Raw genomic sequence first — 13797 nt, 5'->3', positions numbered from 1 at the left:
TAGGTCCAAGTAATGGCAGGGATTACAAACCTTCGCTGTGGGAATATAAGAAATAAATCTAGGGATTCTCAAAGTGGGTTATAGATTAAACAAAAATTTTACTTATTTTTTCTTCCAGTCAGAACAGCTACACATAAATCAGGTAGTAGCTCAAATTTAGCAAATTATTAATTGCAGTTTCAGGGCATAAGGGATCAAATCAAACTGCATTTGACCTCAAAAACGATTTTTATTTATACCTTTGTTTAGGTATCTGAAATAGAATTTAATCTCTGAAAAGTCAAAGCACTCTGATAAAAAATAAAGTTCTGGAATACACTCACAGTTACTTTGAACACTTTTACTATATTTGCCAGGTCATAATAGTCCTGATGGCTATAATTCATATAAATAACTGATTATGCATTAAAAAAATATACAAATAAATAAGCAAAAAAATAAAACAACTGACAAAATGCTAGAGAAGTTTTGGGCAGGAAAAAAATATAACAAGGGTTTCTGTTATGCACTTAGTGGCTGCTTTCAGGAAAAACGTTTCCAGTTGCCTCTTTCCTTGGGTATCCTCAAGAAACTTTCACTCTGTCTGTATAATATCTAATATTTGTCCCAATTTACATCAGTTATGGAGTCAACAAATCTGAAGCTTATGGGGTTAAATGGCCATTTTACTGTTATAATGAATTGGAGATGCAATCTTAGACCTTCTAGTTTTAAATCAAACCCTCTTACCATTTTATGACACCACAGAAAATCAGTTCTTCGATTTTAAGATCACACTTGTCAACCTGAAGAAACAAAATAGCAAGGCAAGTGTTTGACCAAATTACTTAGTGCTTGGACCCAATAAATTAGCTATCGGTCCCAGGCGTATCTAATCTCAGGATAGTCTCTTAGGTTCTTTTTCTGCTGAAATGTTCCCACCATAATTATCCCTGTCCACTTCTATGGTTCCAGATATTCCTGCTTATATATGTTTGTGGAAAGATGACATGTCATTAACAGAATTAATGAGATATGTAATTATTTATATTTCCATTGTGTGTGTGTGTGTATATATATATATATATATATATATATATATATGAATATAAATTATGCTCAGACAAGTTTTAACTCAAAATGACAGTATTGAATATTCAGACATTTATTTTTCTTATCTCTTCCTTCTCAACCACTGGCTTTTGTTTAATGGAGTCATTGTTGCAAAAACATACATCAAAAAACTGTATTCATCTGGAGAACAGACATTGCCTAGAAGACAAAGCTCACTGAAAAATGAGAATCAATGAAAAAGTCCTTCTACAAAATTTTTTTCAAATCAATGATCAAATTACTGAATTCCCCCCCTACACACACACACACACACACAATTTCCTAATAGCAGCACCCAGATAGCCTTGCTTTCCAGTTGTTTGCTGTCTGCAATGTCTGCCATTTAATCGCAAAAGCAAGATGAATGAGAGCGTTGTAACTGAGTTCGTGATTCTGGGCCTCACCCAAAACCCTGAACTCCAGCGAGTTCTCTCCATTGTCTTTCTTTTCGTCTACCTTGTGGCTTTTCTTGGCAACGTGCTGATTGTCATTGCCATAATCTCCAACACCACCTTGCACACGCCCATGTACCTCCTCCTCCTGGCTTTGGCTGTCGTGGACGTCATCTGCACAACAAGCATAATACCAAAAATACTTGAGACCATGCTCACCTCAAGAAAGACCATCTCATATGGAGGCCGCATGTCCCAACTCTTCTTCTTCACGTGGTCCCTGGGTGCCGAGATGGTTCTCTTCACCACCGTGGCCTATGACCGCTATGTGGCCATCTGCTTCCCTCTGCGCTACAGCGCTATTATGAACCACCAGATGTGTGCGGCCTTGCTCAGCACTGTCATGGTTATTGCTGTAACCAATTCCTGGGTGCACACAGGTCTCATCCTGAGGCTGACCTTCTGTGGATCAAATACCATTGACCACTTCTTCTGTGAGATACCCCCGCTGCTGGCTATGTCCTGCAGCCCCGTAAGAATCAATGAAGTGATGGTGTATGTTGCTGACCTCACTCTGGCTGTGGGCGACTTCACCCTCACCTGCATCTCCTACGGTTTCATCATCGTCGCCATTCTTCGCATTCGCACAACGGAAGGCAAGAGAAAAGCCTTCTCAACATGCTCATCCCACCTCATAGTGGTGTCTCTTTACTACTCCCCTGTCATCTACACCTATATCCGCCCTGCTTCCAGCTACACATGTGAAAGGGACAAGGTGGTAGCTGCGCTCTATACCCTCGTGACCCCCACACTAAACCCGACTGTGTACAGTTTCCGGAACAAGGACATGCAAACAGGGATCAGGAAAGTATTTGCATCTCTGAAACGTTAGCAGTTTCAAGGGACAAATGTGTGTAACATTAGTAAGTTAACTACATTAAAACCTATTAAATTTTTGTTCACTGTGTCTTCAACTTATAATTTTGTATTACACAATATAAACATAACTCTTGATAATAGCTGGTTTTTTTGAGATTATAACTTTTAAGGCAAACTTTTTAACTACCCCCAGTGGAATTGAAACTTGCATTACTGGGGCCTCAGTTTTGCCATTTTCTCTTTCTCAACCCAATTTTATTTCACCATTAAGTTTGTGATCCTAAATCTGCATGTATGATGAATTTGTTGATAGAGACTACTAGTAACTGGCATAATTTGAACACTTCCTGCCATCCTTCATGTATGTTAACTCCGAACTTGTTCAGGGATGCCAAGTGCCTTGTTTCCAAATTTGTCCTAATCCGTGTTTGCAGCTTGAGATGGTGCAATGATGTAGCTGAAGCCAAAATGATGTATGCGCATGCTTATAATCTCTACTCTAGAATCATTTTCTGCACTATCTCAGCTTTTACTGATCTTTCATAGTTCCCTCAATCCCAAATTTTCCTATTCCTTATTAGCACAAGAACGTGTCACTCCTTGGTAAGTCATTTCCTTAAATCCTGATTTCCAAAATACACTCATTCTCTTATCACTTAACTATACTGACGTATCATTCTACAGATTTCTGAAATACTCTCTTTCATGATCACAGTAAATGTAGCATTTCTCTTATTCTTACCCTGGTCCTAGAATCCTCATTGTCTCCACAATTCCACACTTCTCACATTAAACAATATTTGAAATATAATGTAGGTATAGCCTCACATAAATAAATATCTATATCTATGTCTATATGTCAACATCTTTCTAAAAAATATATATAGTGTTGACTTTACTAATATAATAGCCAGTTATTTTACCAGCAAAAGTGAGTTTATTCAGGAATAGCCAGATGGATTGCAATTCAAGATATGCAAACTGTGGTGGACCACAGGCAAATTCAGAGAACAAGGGAGTTAAACCTGCTTTTATAGGGAAAAGGGGAAACTGGAAGTGCCGTGATAACCGGAATCCACTGGAAGAAGCCAAAAGTTCAAAGTATGCAGGTTTCTCATTGGTTGGGCTACTGCAGTCTCTGACTGATTGAGCAATTGTTGGATGGAGAGCATTTATTCTTCCTGCTGCACTGACTAGAGGCAACACTTTCCTATCAGAGATGTAGGTTTACGTCTCTTTCTGTTTGGCGTAATGGATGATGCTTGGTGAAGCTTGAGAGCTTCCCTTACAGATCTATCTGAAGCCTAATTTTAACTGAGGACACTTGAATTCATTTCTCAATCCAGGCATGCCTCTCAGATATTGTGGGCTTGGTTCCAGATCACCACAATGAAACAAATGCAGCATACAGCAAGTAACACATCTTTTTTTATTTCCCAGTGCAAATAAAAGTTATGTTTACACTACACTATAGGCTATTAAGTGTGCAATAGAATTATGTCTAAAAAAAGCAACATACATCCCTTATTTAAAACAGATTTGGTTGCTGAAAAACGCTAATCATCCTCTGAGCCTTCAGTAAATCCTTATCTTTTTGCTGGTGGAGGGCCATGCCTTGATGCTGCTGGCTGCCTGATGCTAAGGGTGGTGTTTGCTGAAGGTTAGGATGGCTGCGGCAATTCCTTAAAATAAGAAAACAATGAAGTTTGCTGCACTGATTGACTCTTTGGTTCATTAATGACTTCTCTGTAGCATGCCATGCTGTTTGGTAACATTTTAAACACAGCAGAATTTCTTTCAAAATTGGAGTCAATCCCTCAAAATCTGCCACTGATTTATCAACTAAGTTCACGTAATATTTTAAATCCTCTGTTGTGACTTCGACAGTCTTCAATGCGTCTTCACCCGGAGCACATTCCATCTGGAGAAACCACTCTCTTTGCTCATCCGTAAGAAGCAACTCCTCATCCATTCAAGTTTCATTCTGAGATTCCAGCAATGCAGTCACATCTTCAGGCTTTACTCCTGATGTTACTTCTCCTGCTGTTTCTACCAGCTCTCTGCATTTACTTCCTCCACTGAAATTTTGAGCTGCTCAGTGTAATCCATGAGGGTTGGAATCAATTTTCAGGCTTCTGTGAATGATATTTTGACCTCTTCCCATGAATCACAAATGTTCTGAAAGCATCTAGAATGGTAAATCTTTTCCAGAAGGGTTTCAATTCACTTATCCAAGGTCCAACAGACAAATTAATTTTTATGTCAGCTATAGCCTGACAAAGTATATTTTGTAAACAATAAGACTTGAAATTCGGAATTGCTCCTTGACCCATGGACTACAGAATGGATGTTGTGTTAGCAGGCGTGACGACAACATTAATCTTATTGTACATCTCCATCAGAGTTGCTAGGTGACCAGGCACATTGTCTGTCAATGAGCATCAATATTTTGAAAGAAATATTTTTTTCTGGGCAGCAATACTCAACAGTGGGCTTAAAATATTCAGTAAACCGTGGTGTAAACAGACGTGCTGTCATCCACGCTGTGTTGTGTTATTTGCAGAGTACAGGAGGAATAAATTCAGCATAATTCTTAAGGGTTCTAGGATTTTTGCAATGGTAGATGAGGACTGGCTTCAACTTAAAGTCACCGGCTGCTCTAGCCCCTAACAAAAGAGTTGACTTATCTTTGGAAGTTTTGAAGCCAGGCATTAACTTTTCCTCTTGAGCTATGTCCTAGATGGCGTCTTCTTCCAATAGAACACTGTTTCTTCTACATTAAAAATCTGCTGTTTCCTGGAGGCACCTTTATTAATTATCTTAGATCTAGATAACCTGCTGCAGCTTCTGCACTTACACTCACTGCTTCACCTAGAACATTTTTGTTAGAGGCTGTTTCTTTCCTTAAACCACGTGAACCAACTTCTGCTAGCTTCAGACTTGCCTTCTGAAGCTTCCTCATCTCTCTCAGCCTTCACAGAATTGAAGAGTTAGGGCCTTGTTCTGTATTAAGCTTTGGTTTAAGGGAATGTTATGGCTGGTTTGATCTCCTATCCAGACCACTAAAACTTTCTTCATATAAGCAATAAGGCTGTTTTGCTCTCTTACCATTCATGTGCGTACAGCAATAGCACATTTAATTTTCAAGAACTTTTCTTTTGCATTCACAACTTGGCTAACTGTTTGATACAAGAGGTCTAGTTTTTGCCCTGTCTTGGCTTTTGAAATGTCTTCCTCACTAAGCTTTATTGTTTCTAGCTTTTTTTTTATTTAAAATGGGAGACTTATCCACAAATGACAAACGCTGGAGAGGCTGTGGAGAAAAGGGAACCCTCCTATACTGCTGGTGGGAATGCAGTTTGGTGCAGCCACTGTGGAAAACAGTCTGGAGATTCCTCAAAAGACTAGGAATAGACTTACCATGTGACCCAGGAATCCTGCTCCTGGGCACATATCAAGAAGGAACCCTACTTCAAAGACACCTGTACCCCAATGTTCATAGCAGCACTATTTACAACAGCCAAGACATGGAAACAGCCTAAATGTCCATCAACAGATAACTGGATAAAGAAGAGGTGGTATATTTATACAATGGAATACTATTCAGCCATAAAAACCAACAACATAACGCCATTTGCAGCAACATGGGTGTCCCTGGAGAATGTCATTCTAAGTGAAGTAAGCCAGAAAGAAGAAGAAAAATACCATATGAGATCACTCATATGTGGAATCTAAAAAAAAAAAAACATAAATACAAAACAGAAACAGACTCACAGACATAGAATACAAACTTGTGGTTGCCAAGGGGGCGGGGGATGGGAAGGGTCAGACTGGGATTTCAAAATGTGTAGATACTGTCAGGCATATGCAGAACAGATAAACAAGATTATACTGTATAGCACAGGGAAATATATACAAGATCTTGTGGTAGCTCACAGCGAAAAAAAATGTGACAACATATATATGTATGTTCATGTATAACTGAAAAATTGTGCTCTACAGTGAAATTTGACACAACATTGTAAAATGACTATAACTCAATAAAAAATGTTAAAAAAATAAAAAAATAAAGTGGGAGATTTGTGACTCTTCCTTTCACTTGAACTCTTACAGGCCATTGCAGGGTCATTAACTGTCCTAATTTCAGTATTGTAGTGTCTCGGGGAATAGAGAAGCCAGAGGAGAGGGAGGGAGATGGGGAAATGGCCAGTCAGTGAAGCAGTCAAAACACACACATTTAAGGGGAGGGTGTAGCTCAGTGGTAGAGAGTGTGCTTAACATGCATGAGGTCCTGGGTTCAATCCCCAGTACCTCCATCAAATAAATAAATAAACCTAATAACTACCCCCCCCAAAAATTAAAAAACCACACATTTATTGAGTTTGCTATCTTATATGGGCATGGTTTGTGGTACCTCAAAACAGTGACAGTAGTAATATCAAAGATCACTGACCACAGATCACCATAGCAAATGTAATAATATTTAATAATAATATTAAATTTTAAATACTATGGAAATTCCCCAAAAGTGACACAGAGACACAAACACTGTTGGAAAATTGGTACTTGATAGACTTAATCAACACAGAATTTCCACAAACCTTCAATTTGTAAAAAACGTAGTATCTGTAGCACAAAGAAAGAAGCACCGTAAAACAAGGCAGGCCTGCACATTACTTCTATTTTTATATGTACGTATATGCTAACATTTACCTCTAAGTTTGTATACACATCACACATACATCACAAAGGAGTATTATTTCTAATATTATAAAATTAACTAGTCTATGAATCTAATCATGTCACTCATTTTTGTAATAATAAAATACATTTTATCACTGTGAGTATAATTTTACAGAGGCAGTAGTCTTCTCCTGAAATAAAAGTTATAATCAGGGTTCCACTGCAAAATATCTGTTTTTAAGTTAATGCAGTCATTTTCTCATACTATTCTTCTGAAGTCTAGTTTAGGTTATTTTCGCCTGCTTTAGGTACTCTATTTCATGCATACAAAAATATATTGCATTTGGCATCCCTTTATATAACATTTGATGTCAAATTCTAAATAAATTGATACCTAAGAAACAGCAACAAAAAGACTCTTCTCAATGACTTCTAGCTTAAGACCACCATGAACACATGTGTAGGTGAGTAAGCTGGGTTTATTGCATGAAGGAGACAGCACATCATATGTTAGTTAGTAAGAGGGTCTTGGAAGGGACTCATTTGGTGTTGTGTTAGGTATTTGATCTTAAAAAAAACCCAAAAATCAAGAAAAGGGGATCGTTCCTAGATTGAGTGGTGTCAGAAAACAAAGGCAATTTAATTTAGGAGGCAAAGGGAATAAACATTGCTAAGCTCGAACTCATAAAAAAGCAACAATCACTCCAATAAACTGGGAGAAGAGGATACTGGTTATTTCTCTGGGGTTTGGGAAGTGTCTTTATTTTCATCTGTGCTCAAACATGTCAATAAAGTGTTTCTCTTTTCGCTCCATCATAGTGACCTTTTCTGATGCTAATGTTCTGTGATTTCTTTTTCTTGAGGATCACCAGAGTATCATGACCTGTTTAGCCAGACAAGCTCAGTGGACATCTGTCAGAGGCAGATTTTTGTCTTCCTCAATTCTTTAAAATTAAAGTTTATACATGACCTCCTTTATTTTACTCTCTTCATTGTCAAAGAAAACCACATGGAAGTCAAATAAACAATATGGGTTCATTCCTTTATAGAGAATTAATGTCAAGGAACTGCCTGACTACATTCCTTTTTTCTGAAATTAAGGTAGTTATAAGCTTAAGTTGAAGTAGAGACCTATTTGAATCATTCAAATTTATTTGTATTCAGATTTTTTTTAATTTAAGTGGAAAATTTTTTTAAAATATTAATTCTGAACTCCTACCCCTCAGAACTTGTTTCACGGTGGCTACCACACTATTCTTGCTCATTACTGAATTTTATTTTTCATACACATACATCTCATGCAACATAAAAGAGAATTTACTGTATATAGCTAGATGTCTAGAATATTTGTGTTTTGTTATTGACAAGAGACTATGAACTTTGTGAAGTTGAAATTGTATATTCCCCACGTTTTTTGCAAAGTCCTTAGCAGTGCAAACATCCATCTTAAATTATAAATGTACTGATCATTTTAGGTTTAAGAGTAATGGACCCAACAATTTTATTAAAAAGAAAGAAACTAAAAAAAAAAAAAAAAAAAAAAAAAAAAAGAGTAAAAGGCCAAGAGTGGTTTGAGTATATTGTGTATTTTGGGCCATTTTTGTGGTTCTTGATATGTTGATATGCAGGATAGGAAGAATTAGGTACATAGTAGATTTGTTCTTTACTATATCCAGTACTTACAATAGTGTAAAATGACAATTGCACAACGATCTGGACTAGTTTACTTAGAACAGTGTGGTAATGAGGCATCCACTCGGGCTCTAGATTTCCTGTGGGTTATTTTAGATCTCACTGGAGAAAAATCCTGTTCTACTGAATGCAGTTGTAGGACAAATCCTTGTTAAGTGTCTAATGTGTTCAGCTACAGATAGTAAAGAAGACTACGCCAGTCCTTTGAAACCAATGAGGAGACATACCTCACGCAACAGATGTCCAGGGCTAGTCAATAGTGTCTATGGATCCTCACTGATACCAGAAAAGAACTAGGCTACTTTCATGTTCTTGCTCTTCCGTTCAGCTTTATTTTCCTTAGGGCCATGAATGGCTTCCATGTTACCAGGCATCTGACCATGACCCAAGGCAGAATGAAGGCTATAGGTGAAGATGTCAAAGGGCAAGGGAGTCTTGATCTATTACTTTAACTCCTTTTTTTCAGCCTTATTGAGGTAAAACTGATAAATAAAATTGTAAGAAACTTCAAGTGTACATCGTGATGTTTTTTTTTAAATAAGAATCACTCAATAAGCATGCGCATAGATCATTTTGGCTTCAGCTACATCATTGCACCATCTCAAGCTGCAAACACGGATTAGGACAAATTTGGAAACAAGGCACTTGGCATCCCTGAACAAGTTCGGAGTTAACATACATGAAGGATGGCAGGAAGTGTTCAAATTATGCCAGTTACTAGTAGTCTCTATCAACAAATTCATCATACATGCAGATTTAGGATCACAAACTTAATGGTGAAATAAAATTGGGTTGAGAAAGAGAAAATGGCAAAACTGAGGCCCCAGTAATGCAAGTTTCAATTCCACTGGGGGTAGTTAAAAAGTTTGCCTTAAAAGTTATAATCTCAAAAAAAAAACCTATTATCAAGAGTTATGTTTATATTGTGTAATATAAAATTGTAAGTTCAAGACATGGTGAACAATAATTTAATAGGTTTTAATGTAGTTAATTTACTAATGTTACACACATTTTGACCACACTAATACATAATAAAGTTATTTTAAATTAATGATAATATTTTAGTAAAGGCAATGTGAGTAAATATGTCTAAATGTTTTTGAAATCTTATTTAATGCTTTATAATTACTGAACTGATAACCTTCATTTAGGTGTATTATACTTTAGTATTTATAGGTAATGACTAACAGAGCTAAAAATGACACCTTGAAACCAAGTCTCCCTAAAAGCAAGTTCCTCTACCAAGTTTATGATTAACCTCTGTTCAAAACTTTATTCCATTTCTTGTCCTGAATCTGCTCTCCTCAAGATTAAGAAGTATCAAAGAAAAGGGGGGACCTGAAACCATATATAAACTCCTGTGTCCCTGTGCTTTGAAATAAAAGGCTTTCCCCTAAGTGTCCCAGGCCTCCCTGGAGTCTCAAAAGGCTGATTAAAGAGTTAATAGTTAGGAAATGTGAAGCTGTAGAAACAAAGAACAGCTGTTAGACTAGGAAACTGGTAACAGTTTAGACTATAAATCGGCCACATAGCAAAGTCATTGAAATCTCACTTCCCTGAAAGATATAAATAAAGGTCTAAAACACATTCCTTAGTTTCTTTTTTTTTATAGGAAGCAGATCCCCACCAGATGAAAACTGCTGGCTGCAAGCACAGAGCCCCCAGACCAGCTGAAACGATAAGACTGGATGCTCAAAATTTACCTTGATGCCCACAAATCTGAGAATTAAACCCAAGCTTATCAGATACCCTGTAGCCTCCTGCCTCACACCACCAACCTTAAAGACCCATCCTTGAAAGCTATTGGGGAGTTGAGATCTTCAAAGCATGAGCTGCCCATTTTCCTTGTTTTGCGCCCTGCAATAAATGCTGTACTTTCCTTCACTACAACTTGGTATCAGTAGATTGGCTTTACTGGGTGTGGGTAAGCTGACCCAAGTCCAGGTTTGGTAACAACCTCACAACACATATCAAAATGAAACAAATACATTACTGTTTGTGCTTACTAAATCAGATTTTTTTCAATATATTTCCACAATTATGCCAACATGCAAGTAGCTTGTAAAAAACATCATGTTATAAATCTCGTTAAACACTTCACTGTGTGCATTGCAGGATATGAGTAGAATCTTACAATTCTGTAGCTGTTGTAGGCATGTTTTATTTAAAATAGATAATTAGCATATTTTGGCCTCTTTCTTGATTATTTAAAAACAAGTGAGAGAATTCTGTTTCTAATTGTGTTAAATATACACAAGTGTGATTATAGAAATCACTGGTTTACACCATTTTTGCCAGCAAAATTACATGATGATAAACACATTTTCAAACATCTAGTCTAATTTTTTTTTTACCTATATCACTAATCTACTTCTAAAACAGTGAATTTTCACACTTGATTTAAAGATGCAGTCTTTGGATTAAAAGGATAGTGTGTGCATCAATTTTTTTTGAAACTTAACTTTGAGCCAAGTAGCTTGCAAACACCCCTATAAAGTTCATCACATTTTGAAATTTTTATTCAGGTTAAATGTCTAATATTGACATTATTTCAAATGACTATAAAACAAAGTAATTTGACCATATAGCTTTAATGTGATATAACCCAAATGCAAAGAACTTTGATAATTTAATGTTTTCAGTAACTCTATGGAATTTTGAGACATAATACACAAAATCTTTCACACTAATCATTCATTTTCTTCAACAATGAAAAATTTGCAAACATTAAAAAAATACAAGAGCTCATGATGTATTTATGCAGGCTTTAAAATGTGCATATGCTCTAGCTCTGTCCACTAAAAAGAGTTAAAAATAACAGTATAATAGCAACAGACACTCTCAGCCCTAAGACTGCGGTATCAAAAGACTCTTTCCTATAAAAAGAATCACAAAGCCTTGGGAAAATACTATGCTACAGGTTAGAGGTAGAATTTACATACGGCAAGCTGGGAATTTGTGGTCTCACCAGAAAACAGGAACACAAACAAAGTCATGACAAATGGACTCAGGCATCAAAGGGTTAATATGCATGCATAAATATGGAGAGTGATTGCAATGAATTTAACACGTCAAGTATGTTTAAATTCAGTAGTTGCAGTAATCTTAAAATACTTTGGTGGATATAGGAGGATATTAAGGAACCAACTAATTAAAACTGGGAAATAAAATGTAATAGAATGTATTTTTCATATCTATATAATTTGCCCATCAGGACAATCAGGTTGCCAAGTGCTTGGCTTATGTGTGGTGAAGGGTAGTCTTCAAGAAAGATTTCAGATAATTAAGAAGTAAGATACAATTAAACTATCACTTCAAAAACTCTGATGACAGCATTAATCTAAACAATAATAATTAATGGCCACTGACAACCCCAAAACAGAGATAACTGCCAATGTATGTTACCTTGCAAAGTAAGAAAGAAAAGAAAGAAAAGAAAGAAAGAAAGAAAGAAAGAAAGAAAGAAAGAAAGAAAGGGAGGGAGGGAGGGAGGGAGGGAGGAAGGAAGGAAGGAAGGAAGGAAGGAAGGAAGGAAGGAAGGAAGGGAGAGAGAAAGGAAGGAAGGAAGGAAGGGAGGAAGAAAAAGACAATTTAATCAATCCCTTATCTCTAGCAATTAACTTATGGGAATTGCAGGGGTCACGGGAAGATGATACCATGATTATGCATCCAGTAAAATCTAGACTATGGAAAACTTCACCACAAACTATCCAGTTCCTACAATAACAAGAAAATTGCAAAATTACAAAGAAAGAAAGAAAGAAATCTGAACAAACAGACTAAATAATATTTAAGAGTCTTATCAGGCAAAGAATAGGCCTTATTTTGATCCTAGGTCAGGTAAGCACGTTTTCTAAGAATGGATAAGTCAATTATAAAAATATGAACTCTGAGTAGATATTGGATAGTAATATTTACGAAGTGTGAATTTTTCACTGGGATAATGTGATTTTTTATTATATATAAAAATAGTGACTCTCAAATACATTGTAAAATACGTACAGATTGAACAGTATGAAATATGTGAGGAAATGGGTGAAGGCACTGTTAAATAAGAGATGCTATATGTGTTAATTGTTGAAACTTGGTAAGTAGATACATCATGCTAGTCTTGAAAATCTGTTAGGAAATCTCAAAAGTGGAGGGAGAAAAAGAAACATGTCTTCTAACTTTGACAATTTTTCTGAAATTTGGTGAGTGCATTTCTGATGTGTTAAAAAAGCAAAGCCTTTGTGTGGCATGATACATTTGCAAGAGTTCTACTTTATTTTAAGGGTATTTTTCTTGGTATGTGGTCAAAATAGTGGAGTAGAATGACCTTGAACTCACCTCATCCCCCAGGCACAGCAAAATTAAGACTATTTACAGAGCAACTATCTGTGAGAATCTGAAGACTAGCAGACAAAAAAAAATTTACAACTAAAGATATAAGGAAGGAGCCACCACAAATGGGTGGTGGGAGGGAAAAAGACATGGTAAAGTCAAGACCCACACCCTTTGCTAGGTGATCTACAAACAGGAGGGTAACACAGCCGCAGAGTTTCCCCCCAGGAAGTGATGAATCTGACCCCACATCAGGCTCCCCGGTCTAAGAGTTCTGTACCCAGAAGAGGAGCCCCCAGAACATTTGGCTTTGATGGCCAGCAGGGCTTGTGTACTGGAGGGCTGGAGGGCCATAGGAAACAGAGAATCTTATCTTAAAAAACATGTGAAAAATTTTACATGATCTAGTGCAGAAGCAGCAATATGAAAAGAGCCTGGATCAAACCAGCTTGCTGATCTTGGAAAGCATCCCAGATGGGCAGGAGGCAAGTAAAACTTACCCTGGGGATGGAGATGCTGGCAGTAGGCATTTGGGGGAGCTCATTCTACATCAGGGACACCAGCACTGGCAAGCACCATTTGGGAGTCCTCACTCTAGCCTATTAATGCCAGGAAATTACCCATCCATCAGTGGGCCAGCACAAACCCTGGCCCTCCACCCCAGGCCATGCAACCAGCCACACTGGAACCTCAGCCCATCTGCCATAAGCGGGCAGCCACTACACAAAGCAGGACC

At 37.1% G+C, this 13797-nt stretch overlaps 2 protein-coding genes across 2 annotated transcripts in view; one reads left to right on the top strand and one right to left on the bottom strand.

Annotated features, from left to right (window-relative positions):
* The window catches only part of GARIN6 (golgi associated RAB2 interactor family member 6), a 108157-nt gene that overhangs the window by 61761 nt on the left and 32599 nt on the right, over positions 1–13797 (bottom strand). The gene's annotated exons all lie outside the window — the stretch shown is intronic.
* LOC105093508 (olfactory receptor 13G1) lies at positions 1099–2376 on the top strand. Its single transcript, XM_010985384.3, has one exon. The coding sequence runs from the start codon at positions 1453–1455 to the stop codon at positions 2374–2376; it is 924 nt and encodes a 307-aa protein (XP_010983686.2). The 5' UTR covers positions 1099–1452.

This window comes from Camelus dromedarius, chromosome 3 (genome assembly GCF_036321535.1).
Source record: "Camelus dromedarius isolate mCamDro1 chromosome 3, mCamDro1.pat, whole genome shotgun sequence".
Classification (NCBI taxonomy): domain Eukaryota; kingdom Metazoa; phylum Chordata; class Mammalia; order Artiodactyla; family Camelidae; genus Camelus; species Camelus dromedarius.
The sequence above is the reverse complement of the archived record's forward strand: the minus strand, read 5'-3'. Positions and strand labels throughout refer to the sequence as shown.